General features: G+C 36.1%; 1 protein-coding gene across 1 annotated transcript in view; it reads left to right on the top strand.

The window, feature by feature from the left end:
• The first annotated feature begins 6,427 nt into the window (after window positions 1–6,427).
• The window catches only part of SEC31A (SEC31 homolog A, COPII coat complex component), a 73,393-nt gene continuing 55,438 nt past the window's right edge, over window positions 6,428–24,382 (top strand). The window contains 7 exon segments of the mRNA XM_026509852.4: window positions 6,428–6,517; window positions 17,087–17,169; window positions 18,059–18,182; window positions 19,599–19,797; window positions 21,032–21,127; window positions 22,258–22,398; window positions 23,946–24,088. Coding sequence (XP_026365637.3) covers window positions 17,091–17,169; window positions 18,059–18,182; window positions 19,599–19,797; window positions 21,032–21,127; window positions 22,258–22,398; window positions 23,946–24,088 — 782 coding nt within the window. The 5' untranslated portion in view covers window positions 6,428–6,517; window positions 17,087–17,090.

The raw sequence follows: 24,382 nt of genomic DNA, 5'->3' as shown, positions 1-24,382 counted from the left end.
GGCTCTGTCCTAGGACCCCACGATCATGACCCAAGCCTAAATCAAGAGTTGGCCACCTGACTGAGTCACTCAGGCACCCCTACATTTTACTTTTTGAATATAGATTGTGGCCCTCCGTATTATTTATTGCTATGTAAAAATTACCCAAAACTTAGTAGTTTACAACAACAGATGTTTATCTTACAGTGGGAGGAGGGCGAAGTGGAGAGACATCAGTTTTCCAAACTCTGATTTGGCAAGCCTCAGTTCCTTGATGGCTGTTGGCTAAAGACTTCAGTTCTTCACCATGTGAACAAAGGCTGCTTGAGTATCCCCACAACATGACAACTGGCTTCCACCAGAGGGAATGATCCAAGAGAGAAATGCCAAGACAACATGTAGGTGGGCACAAATAAGGGTCTGAATACCAAGGGTGGGGAATTGTTGGGGATCCTCTTGGAGGTAGACCACCATACTTGACTCTTTTTTCTTTAACTGCTTCAATTTATTGAATCAGGAGTTTGATATTTGACCCTCTGGTCAGATCATTAGAAGTATGAGAGTCTATGTATCCAAATAAGTGCTCTTTTCTAAGGTGCACAGTTTCTTGCCTGTGAATATATAAATTCCATAAGTGATGCTACACTCCTTTTGGAAATTTTCTAAGGAGTGTATAAGAAAGCTCATTTTATAGTTAGAATACTCTACCTTGATCATATATATTTTTCTTGGGCCCATTTCCCTTTTCCCAATTCTTCCTAGGTGGAGGTGGTTAGAGAGGCTGAAGTAGACGTAGATATAAGTACCCCTGGTATTTTGCTTGGGGTGCAGACTGACTTGGAAAGGTTGAAATTTCTGTTTCCAGTTTTTCAAGGAATGTAGTCCAATTACTTAATGGCACTTACATAAATATTTGACATAGGATGGAATGAAGGTATAAATATGCAGCAGCTTTAAAGCAATTTGTCCTTTTCCTCAAAAGCTTTATCTAATATGGTAAGTATACTTTTTTCTTTTTCTTTTTTTTTTAAGTAGACTCCACACCCAGTGTAGAGCCCAACACAGGGCTTGAACTCATGACCCTGAGATCAAGACCTGAGCTGAGATCAAGAGTCAGAGAGGCACCCCATACTTTTCTTTCTGTTGCTCCCCTCCCCCCATGGTCTTCTGTCCCTCTTAATGAGCAAAATACAGACTTTGCCACGCAATCAGAATGCCCATAATTGGCAGAATTCTAATTAGTGCCCAAGATTTGTAACCTTTTGAGCCTTCTCCCTTTATCACTGCTTAAAAGTTCTTCATTAGGAGTGACAACTCTCCGCCTTTTCCTTTAAAGCGTATGTGCTTCTGATGATTGCAAACCTTGTCAAATAACTAAAAGCATTATGTATAAAACAAGATATAACCGGTTTTGGAATGTATTTATATTAAGCTATGATTATCCTTTCCATGTCAAGCTTAATGTTGAGAATACGTTTCTAAGTTATCATGAGGTAATCTATGTAAAGTAGATAAATAATACAATTGAAGTTATCTTTGGTATGAGGTTTTTTCTAATCATAGTAAAATTGGAGGTCTTATCTGTTTATGAGAATTAAAATTTATAGAAAGGTGCATTTATTACGTGTTCTTTAAAAAGGGCTAAACCATGAAAATCTTACAATTATGGTTTAAGTTGAAAATAGGAAAAAAAATATAAATGTCCAATGATTAAACTTTTTCCACTGCTGTTCACATCATGATTTGTTGTGATTAATGTATGTGGATGAGGACATAATGGAAAAAGAAAATCATAGAGGGAGAAAAAGTATAGTTATGATATAGTTTCTGTATGTTGATGTACTTATTAATATTTTCCCTTTTAGGAATGAAATTGAAGGGTGTTTTTCTCAACATCATTTTGTCAGATTTATCTGATAAAAAATGTGATGAACAAGGTAAGAGGTTTATTAATTTGTTAATTTTGATGAAAGAACAGAAAATCAGATTATCAGCAAACAGTGGATATTTGAGCATAATATGGGTATCATACTCAAATTTTTTTTCCTTATTTCACCTTTGAAAGATAATACAATTTTCTAAATCAATAGATTTGATTCCAGATTGGCAATTGGGTGGCCAGGGTCAGGACTTTTAGCCTTGATGATCATCTTTTCTCAAAACTAATAATGTAATTCAACCCCTGAAATTCTTAGAGATCATATATTCCAAGGTTTAAATTTCTGAGCTTTTGGATGTTCTATAAATGACTCTTTGATATGCCAATGAATGACCATCTTCTAACTTAAGCTTTATTCAAGAATAGTAGATAGGTAGGTAGTCAAAAGCTGGAAATCTCAAATCTAATACCAGATTAATCTATCCATGGGCATGTTGCCTGGGGGTGTTTCAAATGTTTCTCCTTTATATTTAAAGGAGAAAAATTTTTGCAAATACTTGCAAATCAAAGTTGATTTACATACATTTTCTATTTCATAATTTTCTGCAAACATAAAAGTTGATATAAACTTTGGTTTGGTTTTTTTGGGGGGGGGTTTAAAGATTTTATTTATTTATTTGACAGAGACAGCCAGAGAGAGAGGGAACACAAGCAGGGGGAGTGGGAGAGGAAGAAGCAGGCTCACAGCGGAGGCGCCTGATGTGGGGCTCGATCCCAGAACACCGGGATCACGCCCCGAGCCGAAGGCAGACGCTTAACAATGACTGCGCCACCCAGGCGCCCCGATATAAACTTTGTTTATATGCCCTAATGAAAAGATGTACAAAATAAGAACATTCAAAAATAAAACTAAAACATTAATGGGATGGATGCTACTGTTACAGGAGTAAGCAAGTGCTCGCTGGCTGGTATGGAATAAGTTGTAAACACATACAGTCTTGTGCCTTGTGATGATTGTAAAGTTTTACAGTCTGGACAACAGATTTGTCCAGAACTTTACTCTTTTGCAGACCTCAAGATTATTGAAATGAGGAGGGAGGGCCTAAATTCTCAAAAGGATGTCTTTGGACTGTCTGCAAATCCTAATATGAAGAATTTTGTATTACATTGTCTCCAAACATTTTTCCAGCTCCAATGAGTAATTCAGTCTGGAACTAACATCCCTTTGAGAAAACCTTCAGTTTTTATTTTGATCTGTGGTTATGTATGGCTAATAGTTAAATTGGGTTGAAAGTTTGACTATTTTGTGAACTAATACAAGTTTTTCTTTTTAGATACAGGTAGTCCTTACTTTGCATCGTTCCAATATATGTGAAGATCAGTTTAGTTAAATAACATCGATTCCCCTACAACATGGTTGAAATTTCAGTTACCACGAGAGACCAAATTGTTGCATAAGCTTTGATGGTAGCTCTTTATTCCACAAATGATTATGCATATAAAAGATGGTCAGTAACAACTTATGTCACTTCTTTCAAAAGTCTGTTGGTGATTGATCACTGAACATGTAGTTCACAGAGTAAAGCATGTAGTTGTGTTGCTTACTTGTTTCCCAGTGATAAACCCCCCGACATTTTACAAAAATGGATCATCAAAAGAGGGATTGGTCAACAAGATGACAGGGCAGCAAAGAAACAAAAAGTGGTAACACTGGAAGTGAAATTGGACGTCATTAGAAGATTTGAAAGTGGTGACAGCATAGTGAAGACAAGATGAGACCTAGGCTGACATCAACCTGTAGTACGAACCATCTTTTAAAAGTTCAGTAAAACAAGAACTTTTAGGTAAAGTTACTTCAACATTTTTTTAGTTTAAATTGTGCTAGGAACAGAAAGCTGCGTATGGTTGAAATGGAGTGTTTACTTCTACTTTGGACTGAGGACTGTAATAAGAAACAAATCCCAGTCAGTTTGGCTAGCATTCAGGCCAAAGGGTTGAGGCTAGTTGCTACAGTGAAGGAAAATGGTAACTACAAGGAGACTGAAAAAGAACATTTTACTGCTAATAAAGGTTGGTTTCATCATTTCCAAAGTCTATGAATTCATTAATGTTCTGCTGTCTGGTGAAGCTGCAAGCTCAGATAAGGATGCTACTGTGAAATTCGCACCATTCCAAGAATCACAGGCAGTCCTTGCTTTGCAAAGTACAAGACTACTCTGTAAAAACTTCTTAGGATTTGGCTATAATGTAAATGGAGTTCTAGAAGATGCAGATGAGCGTGGGAATGTTGACACTGCTGCCATTCTAGATACTCATCCAGAACAATTTAGTGAAGGTGAACATAGTTATAAAGGAGGAAAAGCAGTTGTGTGTTGTAAAGGATGAATACGTTTCAGAAGAAGTGATGCAGGTGAAAAACCACATTAAAGGAACTCTCATATTTCATGACATTGCGTAAAGAATAAAATTTTAGAAGCAGATCCAAACTCAGAAGTATGACAGTTTGCCAAGGTGTAGAAAAGATGCCCCGTATTGTAAATTATGAGAAAGCAACCACTATTCAAACTACTTTTGAGACTTTTCTATAAATAAAATGCTGTAATTTTCAGTGTTTGTGTTTTAAATATCTTTATATTTATAACCAACATCAAGAGAATTTATGATGTTTTGACAAATTTTAAGGTTACAGAACAAGATTGTTAATCTCAGATTAAAATTGTTTGCAGTTTCAGCTTGCATTGTCCACGTGAGAACTCCCTGCATTTAAAACAAGCTAAGAACTCTTTATATTTAACCAAATATAAATAGATTAGGTCTAGAAACAAATACACTTTACATTTATGATCACCAGTTATAATTTTTCATACTGCTTTTGTATGCTTCTATGTCAAGGCTTTTAAATAAATATACAATACAGTATGTCTCATACTTTTTGAGTATTAATCCATTTGTAGGTAAAATCCTTTCTAATAGAAAAGGGAGTAGCAAACTTTTCTTGTAAAGAGCCATACAATAAATACTTTAGGCTTTGCAGACTATGGTCTCTGTAGCAACTACTCAACTTTGCCCATGTAGCAGGAGAACCACCATTGACAATATGTTCCAGTCATGAGACTTGACTTCATGAAATACCTTTTTTACTTCACAGCCTACAAAAGGGGGTGGGGAGCAGGGAGCTTTGTAGTTTGACTTATGCAATAGGAATATGTACATTAAATGATAACCAAAGAATAACCACTGCTTGAATCGAGTTTTGGTAAAGTTCAAATGAACCCTTTCTCCATACCAACGTACAATTCCAGGTAGCAGGGGGTCTGGGGGTTGGGGTAGTAGGGAGTTCAGTGTTACCTGTTGACTAAAATGATGGGCCCACTTTTAATAAGCCCGATTGTTATTGGCACTTCTAGGTAAACACAGCTGTAGGTAAAAATGGCTTTGTAGAACACTAGAAATTAACTACTGAAACCTAAGTAATCCGTTTAGTCTATTTCTGTCCTAGAAAAATAAACTTGGCTTTTCAAATTAAAAGCGTGTTCAAAAGAGTGTAGTGGGGGTTCAAAAATCCTATCTCTAGTACTTAAAATTGAAGGTGCTTTAGAGAAGGCTTAAGACTGTTGACTGATGAATGTAATGGAAAGAGAACTCTAGTTAGGAGACCTGGGTTTGGTCCAGGTTCTGATCGTTTACTAAGTGCTTTTCCTCTGGTTTTACTTTGCTGCGAAACGACTCCTAAACTAAAAACGACATCCAGGCAATACACTAGATATCAGGGTCTGGTGGAGCTAGTAAAGTTCCAGTGGCTAAGAGCAAACCTTAGTAGATATCAAGTAGTACCATATGATGCTTACTGGACTACTTGACTCCACTATGGGGCTTTGGAATAACAAATATGTCCATAACAGACTTTATTTTTAAAAGTATTTTATTTGTTCACTTAAGAGAGCACAGGCAGAGGGAGAAGCAGACTCCCAGCTGAGCTGAGAACCCAAAGCCGGGCTTGATCCCAGGGATCATGAGCTGAGGCCTTAACCCACAGAACCACCCAGGCCTCCCCACAACAGACTCTGACCAGACCATTTGGTTTTAAAGAAGTTCTTAAAACGCAACACCCTAGATCCAACTATGCAATTTTAAAAACCCGTTCACAAATAAGTTACTCCAATTAGGGCCTTATAGCCCGATTTTCACATGATTTGTCCGGTGTTGGCAGTGTCGCCGGGGCTGCCCACGTCTCACAGGACTAACGCTACGTGGCGTTCCTGGGGACCTCGGCCGTTCTTCGAACAGAGCTACACCCAGCAGGACTTTTTTTTTCCGAGTACTCAGGTCATCGCGTCCTCGCCCCGCATGCCGCCCTTCAGAACGGGTCCCCAACCCCACAGGCGTGCGGGTCTCCGCCGGTCTCACCGTGTGCCCCGCGCCGGGGACTCCGCCTGCCACAGCTCCCGGAAGTGCCGTGACGGGCAGCGCGCCGGAGTGGGCCGGGCGAGGCGTCGCTCCCGGAAGCATCGGCCAGCCGGCTGGGAGGGGCTGCGGCTGCCACGTTGGAGCGGAACGTGGAGGTGGCCCTGGGGCGGGAGGAGGGGCGGCGGCGAATGCTGGGAGAGTCCGACGGGCGTCGCGCTAACACAGGAACCGGTCGCTGAGGGTCCCCGCCAGGTGTGTCCGCCTCTTCCCCCTCTGTCTTCCTCGCCGGCCCTCGGGTCTTGAGGTAGAGCACAGGCGAAAGCTGGGACCGCGGCATCTGTCTCCGCTGGTTCCCGTCAGCCTGCGGCCCGGTCTGTGGTGGCGGCGCGCCCCTGCTCTTCCTTTCGGGCCCGTCGGGACAACGCCTGGCGTCACGGCTGCTTCGGGGATCGCGCAGATCCACATCCGCCAACGTCTCCACTGCCGAGCAGGAGCTCCCCTGAGGCTTGCGACTGGGTGTCGTGCCAGTGCCGGTAACTGGGGTCTGAGGTTAGAAGACCCTCACACCCTTGGGCACAAAGAGGTGCGGGCCCCAAGGGCGAGCAAAGGAAGCAAACCTCGGGGTCACTTTGGTTGACTTTAGTTTGGTGATGATTTTTTGTTTGTATTTGAACCTTTGCCAGGTTTAAAGGTTCATAGGTTTTTAACTGAAGGCTAGTGTCATTGAACCGGGATTGGATTATTTCAACGCCAATCTCAGCCTATACCTTGAAAGAAATCTCATTAAGTGTTGTATGTTTTTGCTAATAAGTTATTCTAGTGAGAGATTAAATTACAGGGTACGTGTAAAACGAATCAAAATAGTACGTGGGCTTATGGGCATTATGAACTTTTCTGTGAGTGCAAGCGACTAATTTTATGTAGGTCTTTATGAAGTTGCAGTGATGGTCTGTGATAAATCCTTTCTCCAAAACTGTCTTTTCTAACTATAGAATACTGAAATTTGACTGTCTTTGTCACCGCTTGTAACTGTATTCAATCGATAATTAGAGCCTCGCTCTTCTATCCTACCGTCCTGTGTTTTCTGTACATACATGGGGTTGGCTAAAGTTTACTTACCGTTTTTTAGTGGTTCTTCTGTGCTCTTTGTTTCTTACTGTCTCTTAAACAGCTCTGGGAAAGGATTGTAGGCTCGAAGAACTTTTGGATAACTCAAGTCGTTTTTGTAGTTGTGAATTAATGTTACACACATCCAAAGTTATTTGGGAAATGTGAGATTGGAATGGATTTAGAATTATACTTCTTAATTTTATATAAGCAGGTCCTTTTTGAAACTAATAACTTTAGAACAAAAAGAAATTTGTAACTGTAAAGAGCAGTGATTCTTATGACTTTTTGGAATTCCACTCCCTTTTTAGGATCTGATGAAAGCATTGGATCACCTTCCTAGAAAAATACACACACACATACACACACAGAATTTTCTATATAATTTCATGAGGTTTACAGATCCCAAGTTTAAAATTCTTGTCGGGTGATATTATTAAATTTTTACAGTGTTTTTAGAAATGTTGTCATTCTTAGATAGGTTAATTTCAGCTCAAAAAGTTTTATTAGATTCTAGATAAGTATGACAGCATTTAGTTCAATGCATAGTTAGTTCTTTGATTTGGTTTTGGTTGAATGAGATGAGCCTAGAACATTGATAACACTAAATAAATCCTGTAGAACAAATGTACCCATCCATAATAAGATATTTGCCCACACAAGATGGATTTTTACCAAACGCAGTGCCAGCTAGAGATTGTTTGAGAGTAAGAGTTTCCAATTCTATTAACTTCCACTTTTTACTTTCTGAGGTATGAGTCATCTCTATATGTAGCAGTGTAAGTTTGGTATTTTTTAGACGGTAGTACTGTTAGGTTTAAGTACTGCTTTACAGAATTACCAATTAGAAAATGAGCAGAAAGAAAAAAGCTTCCACTTAATTGCATGCATTTAACTACATGCATGTTGTGGGGAGAAACTTGGATGAAAAAATGAGTTCTGGTCTGGAACATAAATTTTCTTCAGTAGATGTATTCTTTTTTTTTAAAGATTTATTTATTAGAGAGCAAAAAAGAGAGGAAAGAGAGAGCAATGGGGGAGGGGCAGAGAAAGCGGGAGAGAGAGAATCCCAAGCAGACTCCCCACTCAGCATGGAGCCTTATGTGGGGCTCGATCTCAAGACATCAAGACCAGAGCCAAAACCAAGAGTCGGATGCTCAACCAACTGAGCCACCCACATACCCCTTCAGTAGATGTGTTCTTGAAGATTCATTGGGATAAACATTTTAGATTGTGGCTTTTGCAATAGCTGACATTTACAAGCATGTATTTACTATGTGCCAGGCACTGTTCTAAGCTCTCTGTGTAATGCTTCATTTAATTGTCACAACCCTTCTTTTCTTTTTTTTTTTTAAGATTTTATTTATTTATTTGAGAAAGAGTGAGAGCTAAAGAGAGGGAGAGTGATAGAGCATGAGCACACACAGAGGGAGAGGGAGAAGTAGTGAGGAGGGAGCCTGACACAGGGCTTGATCCCAGGACCCTGGGATCATGACCTGAGCCCAAGGCAGACGCTCAACCGTGCGAGCCACTAAGGCGCCCCTCACAACAGCCCTTCTTATCCATATTTTTATTATACTTATTTTATCAAGTGGGTAGCCAAGACACACATAGGTAAAGTTACATGCCTTTTAGAGCATGTGAGAGCTAGGACAAGGTAGAGTTGGAATTTAAACTGAGGGTATGGCTCCAGACACCATATCCTAAATTGTTGTGCCATAGATATTTTCTTGTAGATGACATATGTGAACAAGCCATTGTCCCCACAATTTTCTTTTTGCATTGTCAGAATGATTTTATTCTGTGTAAAATAGTCTTGAATGAAATAAGTCTGCATAGTGTGAATTCAAATCACATGTGACATTGAAAAAAAATTACACAAAGCTTTTAAAGCATGTCTCACTTGGGAAGTACACATGGTTTAATCTAAGCATTCTTCAGATTTTCAAGAAAATTAGTTACAACTAAATGATCATTTCTAAGAGAAGGAAATACGCTGGCGGTATTTCCATGGTATTCTTAGTGTTTTGAGAATGATTGCAGCGGATGAGATTATAGTACTCTTTAATTAGATTCAGACCACAAAAGGTAGTTCTAGGCCATTGTTGTAGTGATTTTTTTTTTTAAAAAAACAGTTGGTATTAAAACCTTGTGTTCAGTACAAGTTAATAAGTGCAACTGCATCTAGTGGAACATTGCTAGGGACAAGAAATAGACTTTTATAAATGTTTTGAATTCCCACTTAACCCTTTTTATGTACTTGTGAATTTATCTCTTTCTCTTTCAGTAAATGTTACATATTAACTAAGTGTTCATGAATTAGGTAACCCTTGTTGTCCTTTGCTCTTAGATTACTGAGTTATGTTCACTTGGGTTTTTTAAATACATGTAGCTGTTTTGTTTTCACTTTTAGAAATTATTATTATTATTTTTTAAGATTGTATTTATTTGACAGAGAGCGAGAAGCGAGAGAGGGAACACAAGCAGGGGGAGTGGGAGAGGGAGAAGCAGGCTTCTCACTGAGCAGGGAACCTGATGCAGGGCTCAGTCCCAGAAAGCTGGGATCATGACCTGAGCGGAAGGCAGATACTTAACGGCTGAGCCACCCAGGTGCCCCTAGAAATTATTCTAAAGCATCTTCTAAAACCTCTTTCCTCTAACGATATTTTCCCCTATTTTTTAAGTAAGAAAAGTTAAAGTTATTAAAGTTATTTTTTCCTTTAAACACTTAAAAATTTAAAAATTAAATGTTTTACCTAAAAGTAATCTTTCTAGCTTATCAGTCTTTTTGTATTTCCTTAAATATAAACATTCAAAATCAAACAAGCAAAACTTTTTATGTACCTCACCCAGTACTAAGCAATTTTGATTCCAAAAAGGGTAAAAGTTGTAATATTTGATTGAAAAAACACATTATTTGTCTAGTTAGTGAGACAAGATGACATATAAAATATTTGGTATAAAAGGCAATGGAAAAATATGTAGCAGTATGTACTAATAGAATGTTATAAAGTTTTGTTAAGATAGAATAAGACACTTTATTATAAAACGCTTGAAGTGGTACAGTTAAGAGATTATTTAGATTATTGTCGATTGAATCATTAGGGTACTTTTCACGAAGGAGCTGGGACTTGAACTTACTATTAAAAACGATTGGCTGAGAGGAAGAGAGCATTTCATTTATAGAAAATAGGCCTCTTTTTCACTTAGAAAATTGAGATTTTTTCCCCCTTTTTTTTCAGAATAGTCTTCGGAAACTAGATATATAGTTTTCTTGATTAATCTCATGATTGTAATAATTTTAAAAAGTTAGCATATTAAAACCCATACTAACCTATGTGCTGGGACTGTGTTTGGCCCTATATAAACTACATTATCTCATTTAAATTTCACAACAACCATGAGGTCGTCACTCTTATCCTCTTTTTACAAATGGGGCTCAGGGAGGTTAAACAGTATGTTCAAGGTATCGTTAAGTAGCAGAGCCAATATTCAGATCGAGCACTGACTCCAGAGGCCCTACTGCTTTTAACCACACGATTCAGCCTCCTTAATCCACTTTTGCCTAACCTAGCACAGTTTCTAAAATACGTTTCTTCCTCTCTCTCTCTTTTTTTAAGATTTTATTTATTTATTAGAGAGAGAGAGCATGAGCAGAGAGGAGGGGCAGAGGGAGAGGGAGAAGCAGACTCCCTGTGGGCAAGACTCCATTCTGGGATCACGACTTGAGCCGAAGGCAGATGCTTAACCATCTGAACCACCCAGGCGCCCTCATTTCTTCTCTTAATGTCCTCATGCATCCTGGTTGCTTTGTCATTATTTCTTCTAAATGTTAGTATGTTTTCTATGATTAAAATTGAATACCTGAATTTGTTGGGGTAACAAGTAAGAGCTTGGACTCTGGAAGTAGACTTCTGAGTTCAAATCTTGGCTCTACCCTTTGCTAGCACTTACAAATTATTTAATCTTTCTGGGGCTTCATTTTTATTTTCTGTAAAATGCTCTTCAAGTATAAACAATTTGAACATGTGAGGCATAGGGCATATTGTGTAGGGCGCTCTTAAGGAAACTGCTGGAGCATGAACTTCAACTCTAGAGATGAGTAAGAAAGCTGGCAAAAGTACTTTTGGAGATCATTAAATATATTTAACTATAGACCTGAGACTAAAATGAAAGTGGGAATAAGGAAGAAAGAATAAAATGTATATGTCAAATATCTGATAATGTAGGAATTGGTTCTAAAACTAAAAAATTAAGAGAAGTGGGAAGTAGGAAAAAAATTGGAGGTAAAATAAGTTAATGGATCCCCTCATCTGTAATAGCTGGGAGTCAAAGGACATCCTTTAAAGCTGACAAATCAGTTGGTAGAAGTATAAACATATTCAACAGTACAAAGGTAAACACTGAGAAAGATAATACTATTGATTATAACTGTGTAGTACAAGAAGGGCAGTAAGATTATGTAAACTAATTTCATTAGTGCTTATAGTAATTACTGTGTAAAGAAATAGAGGATTAATGGTACAAATAAAATTATTTTAAATTATAAAGATAGAACTAGAAATAGATATTAGAACAAAAATAGAAGTCATCCTGATTATCAGAAAATTTATAAATACACAAATAGGGACAACAGGGAAAGTTTTTCTTATAAAACCAAACAAAATAGCAAAATAATATAGAAGTAAGAGCAACCATATTTGTCAAATCAGGAGAAAATTTTATATCAGTAGATTTTATATGGCCTTATTAAAATCTATTAAAAATTTTTCAAATCAGATGACCAGGCAAAATCTGATTTTATTTATTTATTTATTTATTTATTTATTTATTTATTTTGCTGTATTTAAGGCAGCCAGTGAACACAACATGGTTCAAAAGTTGAAAAGGGCAAAAATAGATACATAGAGACACATTAAAAAGTAAGCTAGGGTAATGGTCTTAATATGAGACAAAGTAGAATTCAGGACCAAAGGCTTACTTAAGATGAAGAAGAATACTTTACAAAGTTAAAATGTGTATTTGACAGTGAACATTTAACATTATGAAGATGTGTCAACCAAGTGACTGTGTATTAAATAAAAAGTAACTTTCATAAAGCAACTTTCAGGAGGTACCAGGAAAAATAGGCATAAATGCATTAGTAGTAAGTGACTTTTGATTCAGTAATCTTGATCCAGGGCAGATTAAATGGAAAAAGGTAGGACTGTAGATGACCTAAGCAGTTTAGTCGATAGGGTAGTTTTGATTAATATATATTGAACTTGACCCTGAAAACAGTGTACCCTTTCATTTTAGATCTCATTTACAAAAACTTCTCTATAGCCCACAAAGAAAACTTCAATACATTTTAGAAAGGAGAAGTAGTATAGAAAAATCACAGTGCACTTGCATATTAAGTTCAAACAACTCTTGGGTCAGTGGAGAATACAAATGAAAATTGTAGAATATATAGATGACCATAGTGATGAGAACACTAGAAATATATGGAATCTAGCTAAAGCAGTGCTCAGAGGATAGTCAAAACTTTAAATACTTATGTCGATAAAGAATAAATAATAAAAATGAGTGGGTTAAGCAATTAACTCAAAAGGTTAGAAAAAGTTCCAAGTAAATGAAAAGAAGGTAGAAGGAAGGAATTAATAAAAATAAAAGAAATTAATGAATTAGAAAACAAAGCAGAACTAATAAATTGGCTGTTTGAAAATAGACAAATCACTAGTTAAGCTAATCAATTATTAAAGAGAAGGGTAAGGGGAAACAAAACAAATATATGTAATAGATAAAGAATAATAATCATAAATAGCAAAAGTTTAAAGAGTCATGAGTGTTGTTCAAGTCTTAAAAAATGAGAAAATCTGTAAAAAAAATTGAAGGATTATCATAGGAAAACATAATATACAAAAAATGACCTTGAATAAAGAAAATTCAAGTAGATCAATTTCTATAGAAAAATAGAGAAAATTAGCAGAGGAGCAACTCCTCCCCAAAAAGCATCTGGCCCGGATGCTTCATGAGAGAATTCTGCTAAATCTTTGAAGAACCAATAATTTCAGTACTGCTGTTGAAGCTGTTTCAAAGCGTAGAAAAAGATGGAAAACGTCTACATTTTGGGGGCACTTGGGTGGCTCAGATGGTTAAGCGTCTGCCTTCGGCCCAGTCATGATCTCAGGGTCCTGGGATCAAGCCCCATGTTGGGCTCCCTGCTCAATGGGGAGTCTGCTTCTCCCTCTGCCTCTCCCCTCCGCTCTATCAAATGAATAAATAAAATCTAAAAAAAAAAAAAGAAAACTTCTACAAGCGAGTATAAAATGGATATAAAACCTAACAAAGATTGCATAAAAGAAGAAACGTATAGATGCAATCTTACTTACAACTCCAGACACAAAACTCTGTTAAACAAATGGAATCTAGCAGCACCTTAGTAGAATAATACATCATGAGAAGTTTATTCAGGGTAGAAAAAGATGGTCCATATTAGGAAATCTATTAGTATAATCTGTTTTATTGATAGACCTAAGAAGAAGAATCTGTGGCCATTCTGATTACCTGATGAAAATTCAATACCCAGTCTTTATAAATAGCACTCAAAAAACAGTAATCGATGACTATTTCCTTACGTTATATACATTTATATATGTGCATGTGTGTGTTTCAAAACCTAAAGTCATGTCCCATGGTGATATAGTAGGCTTTCCCACTAAAAAAAGGAACAAGACAAGAAATTTCACTGTTACCACTACTGTTTAATATGGTAGTACAAATACGGTTAGCCTTTGTATAACAATACCAGGAAGACAGTCTATGTAATGGGTATGGGGTGGGAGTGAGCCACATTTACAAACAAACCAAAAGATAAAATACTTAGGAATAAACCCAATATGTCAAAAAATTTAAAGTAATACTGAAAGATAAAAAAGGCTTAAAAGACAGCATGTTCTCATTGGAAAGGCTCAACATTGTATCAGTTTCTCAATGTAGTAATTTGATGCAGATTCAATAAAAATATTAACATTCTCTTTTCTGGAATTAGACAAAAACTATTCTAAAGTTTATGTAATAAACAGTGATAGCAAGGAAAATAGTGTGGGAGAGAAGCAACGGCTAGGGGTTATGGGAATCATACTCCTCTGAAGCCTAAGTATTTAAAACAGTAGAGTACTTGGGGCGCCTGGCTGGCTCAATCGTAGAGCATGCCGCTCCTGATCTCAGGGTTGTGCTCGCTTCGGCAGTACATATACTAAAATTGGAATGATCCCAGGATCGTGAGTTCAGGCCTCACATTTGGTATAGAGAATGCTTAAGTAAATAAATAAACTTAAAAAAAAAAAGTGTAATGTCTAGCATGTAAATAAATGGACATAAGGAATGGAAATCCAGAAATAAACCTAAATATATATAGGCATGTAGATCCTAAACTACATCCTAATACCTATAGGAATATAAACATAAATAGTAAACCCAGAAATAAACCTAAATATAGGAACTTAGTACATGATAAAAGTGGTATCTTAAAATTGTAGGAAAAAACTTTTTAGTAAATGGTTTCATTGTAATAAGAAAAAACTATGGGGGCGCCTGGGTGGCACAGCGGTTAAGCGTCTGCCTTCGGCTCAGGGCGTGATCCCGGTGGTCCGGGATCGAGTCCCACGTCAGGCTCCTCTGCTGTGAGCCTGCTTCTTCCTCTCCCACTCCCCCTGCTTGTGTTCCCTCTCTCGCTGGCTGTCTCTAGCTCTGTCAAATAAATAAATAAAATCTTTAAAAAAAAAAAAGAAAGAAAAGAAAAAGCTATGAACGTACATTGTATACCAGTATGTATTCCAGGTCCTGAGTCAAAATTCAAATGAATAGAAAAAGCCACAAATGAATTTGCTTAGAAGAAAAATATGGGTGAATTTCTTCATAACCTTGTCATGCAGACAAGGCCTTTCTACCTAATCAAAATTCAGGAACCATTTTTTTAAAAGTGATAAATTTAGCTATTAAAGCATGGTACATCCATACAGTGGAATAGTTTTCAGTGCTAAAAAGAAATGAGCTATCAAGTCACAAAAAGACAGGGAGGAATTTTAATTACCTGTTGTTAAGTGAAAGAAGCCAATCTGAAAAGGTTACGTACTGTATAATTATAACTAAATAACATTCTGGAAAAGGCAAAACTATGGAGAGAGCAAAGAGATCAGTGGTTGCCAGGAGGGAGGGATGGAGGAGAAGAGGGATAAAGTGGTGGAGCACAGAATTTTTAGGGCAGAAAAACTTCTGAATGATTCTTTAACTGTGGATGGGTGGATTTGGGTGGGTGATTATTCGTTTGTCAAAACCCATAGAAAACCCAAAGAGTGAACCCTAAAGTAAGCCATGGACTTTGCTTGTTAATGATGCGTCAGCATAGGTTGGACTGCAACAAATAGACCTGCGGTGCAGGACAGTTTATGGTGGGAGAGGCTGGGGGAGAGGCGAGTGGAGTGGGGGAAGGTATGTGAGAATTCTATAGTTTTCACTCAATTGTTCTATGAACCTGAAACTGCTCTGATAAATAAAATCTATTTTTTAAAAAATCAAAATCTTGTGAAAGGTAAAAAAAAAAATGCAAAAACCCATAACTAAAAAAAAGTAAAGTCTGACAACCCAATAAAAAAAATAGGCAAGTAAAATAGAAAAAGTGACAGAGAAGGAAATATGGATGCCCCATAACCATATAAAAAAAGATGCTCAACATTATTATGGGATGAGAGATGCAAATTGTAACTACTCAGCGTAAACATTTTTCACCTGTCATTGGTAAAAACCTAAAAGTGTTTCCCTGGTAAGGCTGTAGGGGTGTGAAAAGGTACAGTTATTGTGGAGGGCAACTTGGCAATAACCATCAGAATTAAAATTGAATTTGTTTTTAACCCAGCAGTTTTACTTCTGGAAATTTATAGCTCTCCTGACCTATGAATGAAATAACATGTACATATGGCTATTTATTGGAGCATTGTTTTTAAAAATAGCCAAAGATTAAAAACAACTCAGGTGTTCTGGTACATCTTACAGTGGAATACTGTGCCATGTGACTGTATTATGTACAGTAACAAAGTTTTTGTTTTTTTTTTTTTAAGGTACAGCACAGTACTTGCTGAATTTTTCTATCGAAGTAACTTTAACGGAGAATATATGAACTAGTGGTATGAGGAATTGTAGCTTGGAGTGACCAGCTTCTTAAAATTTCTGCTAAATTTATCTTTAAAATCTGTAGGCTTACTATGTTCTTCTCTGTAATTTACCTTTAAAATTAATTTTTAAAACTGCTCTTAATCACTTAGTAATCCTGCTCCAGGAAGATGTACCTTATTTATTGTGTGCTTTCTCTTACTCTGATACAGTGTCCCACATCCTCACCTGAGAAGTATATTGTGTAGGAAGGTTAATCCCTCAGGTACGACCCTGTATTGTTTTTTGGTTTTAATTTTTTTTTTCAGACTGATTTTTCAGTGGAAGGACAATAATTTGTAAACAATTAGAAAAGCCCTATATTTGTCTCAAAATAATTTAACAAGTTTTTCTTCTTTCTATTATTGAATGTTCCCAGCAAACGATACCTAAAGCAGTTTGATTTATTGGCATTTGGACATTCTAATGAAGTAGTGGTTGGTTCAGTGTATTTCTGTGTAAAAAATGTTTATGTTCTATGTTACGTGTTCAGTATATTTCTATGTAAAATATTCTCTTTAGCAGGATGAAGTTAAAGGAAGTAGACCGTACGGCCATGCAGGCCTGGAGCCCTGCCCAGAATCATCCCATTTATCTAGCTACAGGTAAGTTCAACAGAGAGAAGATAGTATTAGTCACCTAATTTCTTCTTTTCCACATTTGGCTTATTCATACCTGTCCTTTAAAACTCATTTCAAGCTTCATCTCTTCTGGAAAGCCTCTCCTTCCCTAATTAGATAACTCCATCCTCCCTTTCAGTTGAATTTAATGACCTTCTTCTGTGTTCCCTTTAGCACCTTGTTCATCATAGCATTAATCATGATAGGCTCGCCTGGATGGCTCAGTCAGTCAAGTGCCTGTCTTTGGCTCAGGTCATGGGGATTGAGCCCCATATGGGGCTCCCTGCTCGGAGGGGGTCTGCTTCTCTCTCTCTCTCTCTCTGCCCCTCTCCCCACTCATGCACACACTCTCTCTCTCTTTCTCTCTCCCTCTCTCAAATAAATAAAATCTTTTTTAAAAATCATACATTTGTAGTGTCTTCCTCAATTCATAAGAATTATGTTTCATCTTTATTCCTCCAGTATTAAGCACAATAGATAACATGTTAAAAAAAAGTTAATAAATATCAGTTTGAATGAAGAACAATTTTGATTCTAGCATTTTTATATAAAAAGAGGGTTACATCATTTGTGACTATAAGCAGGTATAGTAAATTAAGAGACTGTTTTTACGGAGAGCTTTTTAAATATCTACAGGTTTAAAAAGTTATCTGCACTATCCACTCCTACAAACGTCATCTTTGAGCCTTGTGTCAGAATCTTATTGTTATAGTAATTTAAGCGTCTGTTCAATGGCATGTATCCTGAGATGTTAGTCACTAATGCAGCATTCGTGAGTGAAATCATTGGAAAACATGCGTTTAATTTGTTCTGTGTGGTTTTCTCTGAGTCTTTTATTTTTGCATTGTAGTTACCATAAATGTATTTTCCGTAGGAACATCTGCTCAACAATTGGATGCAACGTTTAGTACCAGTGCTTCCCTTGAGATATTTGAATTAGACCTTTCTGATCCATCCTTGGATATGAAGTCCTGTGCCACTTTCTCCTCTTCTCACAGGTATGAGATTGATGAATCTTAAATTCACATTATTTATGGTTGTGGTTATTATGTTGTGGTTGATGCCTAGTTTGTCTATAAATATGTTATTATTAGAAACTGCAAGGAATACCATCAATGACATGAAATATTTTGGGAAAAAGTATACGAGTGAATTTCTATGAAAGTAAAAGAAGGGTCTGAATATTCTATTACCTTTTTTATTGCCAACTGACATGTGAAGAATAGGAAGGAGAAGCTCAATTTTCTAGTAGTTTTTTTTTCTCATGATATAGTAGACATACTGTCTTTTATCTCCTTTTTCTCACCTGTTTACCAAAAAAAGTATAGATACGGCTTAAAAAAGGAGGAGTTGGATGAATATTAAGGTGTTAAAAATAATCTCTGAATGGTAGGTTATTTTTTTCATTGTCCTTATCTATATTTTGAAATGTATTTCACAGAGATTTTTGCTGACATGATTTCTGATACAGTAGGTATTTGGGTCATCTTTCCAAGTACTTAACATCCTGTCATAATGCAGAAAAAGGACATTTTGATTTGAGTAGTAAAATATGCTTTATTGTCTCAGTAGCTTGGCAGATTTTGGTGAAGAGATTGTACTCTAGCTAACAGCACATAGGTCAAATCATGGAGTCTCATGGGACCGCTCATATTTTTCAGAGCTCTCCCACTGTGATGGGAACCTCAAATACCTTTTGTCTATCAGTTTTCCTACTCACCAACATTTGTGTCATTGTATACCTCCATGCCAGCTCCATATTTTATCTCCTAGCCAAACCATAATCTTTATTCTTCACCAGTGGGTATACTTGTCATAACAGACATAATTTTGATGTCACTTTTCCACTGTTGGAATACATTACTTTTCTTAGAAAATTTTATATACCTCCTTTAACAGCTCTACTACTTAACAGACCACTTGTCAGTGAGTACTTCTGTAGTCAAATAATATCAAGGAAAGTGGTTGATTAGAGCTCTGTCTTACAGATGAACCAAAAGCAGCTTAGGAAGATTCAGTAACTTGACCAGGGTCTCACGGTTTCTAAATGGTAAAACCATTCTTAAGCCCATATCTTTTGACATAAAAATCAAGTATACTTTTTGACACTATAGTATCTCTTAATAAGGTAATAAAGGTAATAATTACCTCTTAATAAGGTAATATATTACCTTAATAAGGTAATAAAGGGAAAGTTCTTACTCTTCAGGATTATAAAATCAAACATGCATGTATGAATATAAATAAAAACTAAAATGCCATTTCACCAAGTCATGCAGGGTTACCAGGATTAGAGGAGAAGCAATGTTTTTAGATTATTTATGAAAACGTATGGAATTAAATATATAATTTGAAATGCTTTTCTATATCTATTTGACTTAAAAAACCAGTTATTTACTCATTTTCTCTTAAAGGTACCACAAGTTGATTTGGGGGCCTCATAAGATGGATCCCAAAGGGAATGTCTCTGGAGTTCTGATTGCAGGTGGTGAAAATGGAAATATTATTCTTTATGATCCTTCTAAAATTATAGCTGGAGACAAGGAAGTTGTGATTGCCCAAAATGACAAGCATACTGGCCCAGTAAGAGCCTTGGATGTGAATATTTTCCAGGTTAGACTTTTAACGTTTATTCATAATTCTTGAGATACATATTGCTTATTTGAAATAAGCATATGAATCTGCTATGCCTCTGTTTTGGAATTGAAGCTAAAAATGTGGCCCCATGCAGGTTGATGAGTGAGTGAATTTTTTTGAAGAATGGAGAGTTCAGAGTTAGGATCAAGCTAAATGATAATAACTCCATGGAGGGGATCAGGCAATGAAGAATCAGTCAGTCTACTTTTGCCATCATAAACATTACTGAATATCAGTTATATAAATGTATAGGTTAGCAAAGATCTTGAGTTAATAGGATATTAGAGCATAGCAACCAAAACATGAGTATTATCTTAAGAAAGTTTAAAATAGTTATTTTTCTTGTATTATAAATAAATACTTAGGGTATAGAGATACATCAACCTACACTTCATTTCTATAGTTTATGGTGCCTACTCTTTAGATTAAGTAGTTCCTTTGTTAATTAAACAGCTGCTGCTTGTTGGTTAGTGTCTTGTATTATAGGTGGCTACAACAATAGAATTCCTCTGTTTTCATAGTTACATGTCAGTTGATCAGAGAAGAATTTATGAGAGTGAATAATAAAGGATGAAAGCCAATATATGAAACCCATTATCTTCCTGTACTTCCTGTCACAGTTTTAGGGTCTTTTGGACCCTAAAGGTATGCAGTAGAGGTAACCTAGAAATACTGCCACCCAGAACAAAATTGAATGTAAATGAACTAGAAAGACATGAGGATTTAAGACAAGAGATTTTACCAGCCCTGTATTGGTCTGGCTCCAGAAGCTGCCTTTGAGGTATCTGGAGATAGATGCCATTATTTTAGGATTCATTTATTTGTCCGAAAGCAGTGATTGGTTTTGCCTATTTTTGTCTCTGTCTCACAATCAGATCCCCTTCCTGCACAAATGATAATCCCCATATGGTTGTATGATTGTTTAAGAATTTATCCATATAATTATTTTTTTAATCTCTTGTATTAATAATGTCAGTAGACATACTGTCTTTGTAGTGAAATAGAATTTTATAATATGCTTCTCTGAAAAACTATTACAGTTTCAGATTATTATGCATAGCATTTAGGAATTCATGAGTTTTGCTTTTTTAATTAAATAGAAAAGTTATATACCCTAAAACTGATAGAGCTTTCTATCTCTGAACAGTTATTCAGAGTTCTCTTAATTATTCATAAATGCTATTTCATTATTAATTATTTCTTATTGCAGACTAATCTGGTAGCCTCTGGTGCTAATGAATCTGAAATCTACATTTGGGATCTCAACAACTTTGCAACTCCAATGACACCAGGAGCCAAAACACAGGTATTGCATTGATTTTGATGTAATCAAAAGAACCAAAATTGGTTCTTCAACACTTAATTATTTCATTTTTTTTTACACAAAATATATTTGTTTAAAATCAGTGTTTAGATGTTGCTAATTTTCCTTCAGTATAGCGAAGTATTAGTAAATGTGTTCTTCAAAGTATCAGTGAGTCCTTCAACAGCAAATATTTATTCAGTGCCTACCACCAGACATAGCTTGATATACTAGACATACAGTAATGAATAAAATAGACAAGTCTTTGGTAATTTTTTTAGATACAGTTTTTTATATAGTATAGTATTTTATGTTGTATAGTATTTTGATGATATCTAACCTTAGAATAAAAATCGTAGACTAGAAAGGAAACTTAATTAAAAAAAAAACAAATCATCCCCTTTCCTATGTATTTCTATAAGTTAAGAAAGAATAATCTTCCACTTGCCTCCTTGAAGTTTATGTTATATAGACTATTCAAGTTGAGTAGCCATTATAATGGGTCCCAACATTCTGGCCATTTTAGAAGTAGTATAATAATAGCATATGATCTATCATTTATTTTTATTTATTTATTTTTTAAAGATTTTTATTTGAGAGAGAAAAAGAGAGAGAGAGCACATGGGGGCGAGGGGCAGAGGGCAAGGGACAGAGAGAATCCCAAGCAGACTCCCCACTGAGTGTGGAGCCTGACGTGGGGCTCAATCTCAGAACCCTGAGATCATGACCTGAGCTGAAATCAAGAGTCAAACACTTAACCCACAGAGTCACCCAGGCACCCCTGGGCTGTAACTTTTGCTCTGCCTAGTTGTCCATCATACTGATCAGTGTCTACTTTGTAGTTCATTACCTACCTGTGGCAGTTGGAAATTAAGAAAAAGTGCTTGATTTATAGCAGGAGCTTAATAAATGCCTGGTGAATGAGACAATATTAAACAAGGTAAAATACTTGAATTGGCATATACCTGAGCTTTAAATTGTATTATATTTATTGAGAACTTAAGAATATAAAAAAAATTTGTGGAATGAATAGATCATATTTTGATTATTCATTTTTTTAAAAGAAGGATTAGATTTTGTACTTAAATTTAATTGTAACTGAGAAATGGTTTTTAGTAGTTTCTTCCTTTTAGCCCCCAGAAGATATCAGCTGCATTGCGTGGAACAGACAAGTTCAGCATATTTTAGCATCAGCCAGTCCCAGTGGCCGGGCCACTGTATGGGATCTTAGAAAAAATGAACCTATCATCAAAGTTAGTGACCATAGTAACAGGGTAAGTATGTGATTGATTTGTCATATACAGGAACATGCTGTGTTTCTGCTGTAGGTATTTCTATATTGTTTGTCAGTGTTGACAACAAATCAGATGTTTGTAAAGTCACAACCTGTCTTTTCATGGACCAATCATGTTGCAATGAGGTTTTTCTTTGGGGAAGATAATAAAATTTCTAATAAACCATGTTGGATATTGTTAACGATGAAGAGAGAGATCATTAATTAAATACCTTATTGCATGATATACTAGTTGTTTTTACTTTACTATATGTTTCAAAGCATTATAGCAACTTTTTATCTTTAGCTTTCTCTAGAATGTACAAATTTTTCCAGCTCGTAATTGTGTGACTGTGAACTTGTAGTTTCCAAACTCCTAGGTTCACCCCTTCTGATTAGGTAGTGCTAAAGTGAGAGCTAATAGTCTCCCTTTTGCCCAGTAGATGTAGCTGTATAACACATTAAATTTTTGACCTTATAAATTCTTTAATACTATGTCATAATGTGCTATAAAATAATATAGACATAATTAAGGGCCTTATTTTGTTAGTTTGTTTTTAATTATATTGTTTAGTTCGACATTTTCAAAAACAAGTTTGCCTGAATCAGAAAATACATATATAATTTAACAATAACCACAAAAAACTATTTAAAAAAATATTTCTTCAGGATATTGTTTTTCAATGAATTAGGAATTTTAAAACAAGTTTCAATTGAATAAAGCATACATTAAGTATTTCCGTTATCTTCTGGAACATTTAGGAGGATCTGAATGTCCAGGTAATTCCTAGTAATACTGTTAATTTATTCCATGTGAAAATTTAAATGGTAGCTGTTGCTGTAGATGTTTTGTCTTGATTTTTTTGACAAAATAGAGGAAAAGTGTGGAATTTTTTTGTTACCTTTTTTTTTAATTTGTTTATTTGAGAGAGAAGAGAGCACGCTTCAGGGGGAAGGGCAGAGGGAGAGAGACAGGAGAAGCAGACTCCCCACTGAGTGTGGAGCCTGATGTGGGAGTGATCCCAAGACCCTGAGATCATGACCTGAGCTGAAACCGAATCAGACATTTAACTGAGCCACGCAGGCGCCCCGTTATTATATTCTTTAATCTGTTTTCATTTTTCTGAAAGTATTAGAATTTATTTAAATTTATATAAAATTTTTCCCCTAGTTACAATTTTGACAAGTAAACTCATTTTTGGTATAGAATTATTCTAATCCAGAATGGTGCTGTGTATCAAATAGCTGGATGAACTGAAAACATTTAAACTTTTTACTTTTAAGAGTACTGTTTAAGGCTGTTCAATAAAATTTAATGGTTTTAAAGAGACATCATAGCTTGAAGGCTCCAAATGCAGGCCGTGGAGATAGCTGTCAGGATTCAAAATGTAATAGTTTTAGGTTTTATTTTTTGTTGTTGTTTTTTAATAAACTAAGCCTGAACTGATGTTTTCTACTATTTGTTTCAACAAAGGCATGTTCCTCAAGCTACTTTGGCTCTTCATAAAGTAATAGGATTGATACATTGTGAGCCTTAATTATCTGCAGATGCATTGCTCTGGGTTGGCGTGGCATCCTGATGTTGCGACTCAGATGGTCCTTGCCTCTGAGGATGACAGATTACCGGTGGTCCAGATGTGGGATCTTCGCTTTGCTTCCTCTCCACTCCGCGTCTTGGAAAACCATGCCAGGTATCATGCTGCTCTTCTAAGGAACTTGATTTGTTTATTTTCAAAAACACATTTAATTTATTATTTTGAATTATCAGATAATTATTTTTAAGTTAAGGAATCTCTTTTGTCTCTATCTTGTAAAAGTTAGTGTAAATGGTTTTTATTTGAAGCAATAGTCATCTGATTTTCTGTTCCCAAAAAGGGTAGCCAATTCATATCATAACAATACAAAAATGTGATAAAGGATTTTCACGTTATAAGTGATAGATTGAAATTCCAGTATGTCACAACACTTTAGTACAACTTTCTTGA

The sequence above is a fragment of the Ursus arctos genome, unplaced genomic scaffold (genome assembly GCF_023065955.2).
Source record: "Ursus arctos isolate Adak ecotype North America unplaced genomic scaffold, UrsArc2.0 scaffold_9, whole genome shotgun sequence".
NCBI classification, from domain to species: Eukaryota; Metazoa; Chordata; class Mammalia; order Carnivora; family Ursidae; genus Ursus; species Ursus arctos.
This window is presented reverse-complemented; position numbering and strand designations above follow the sequence as displayed.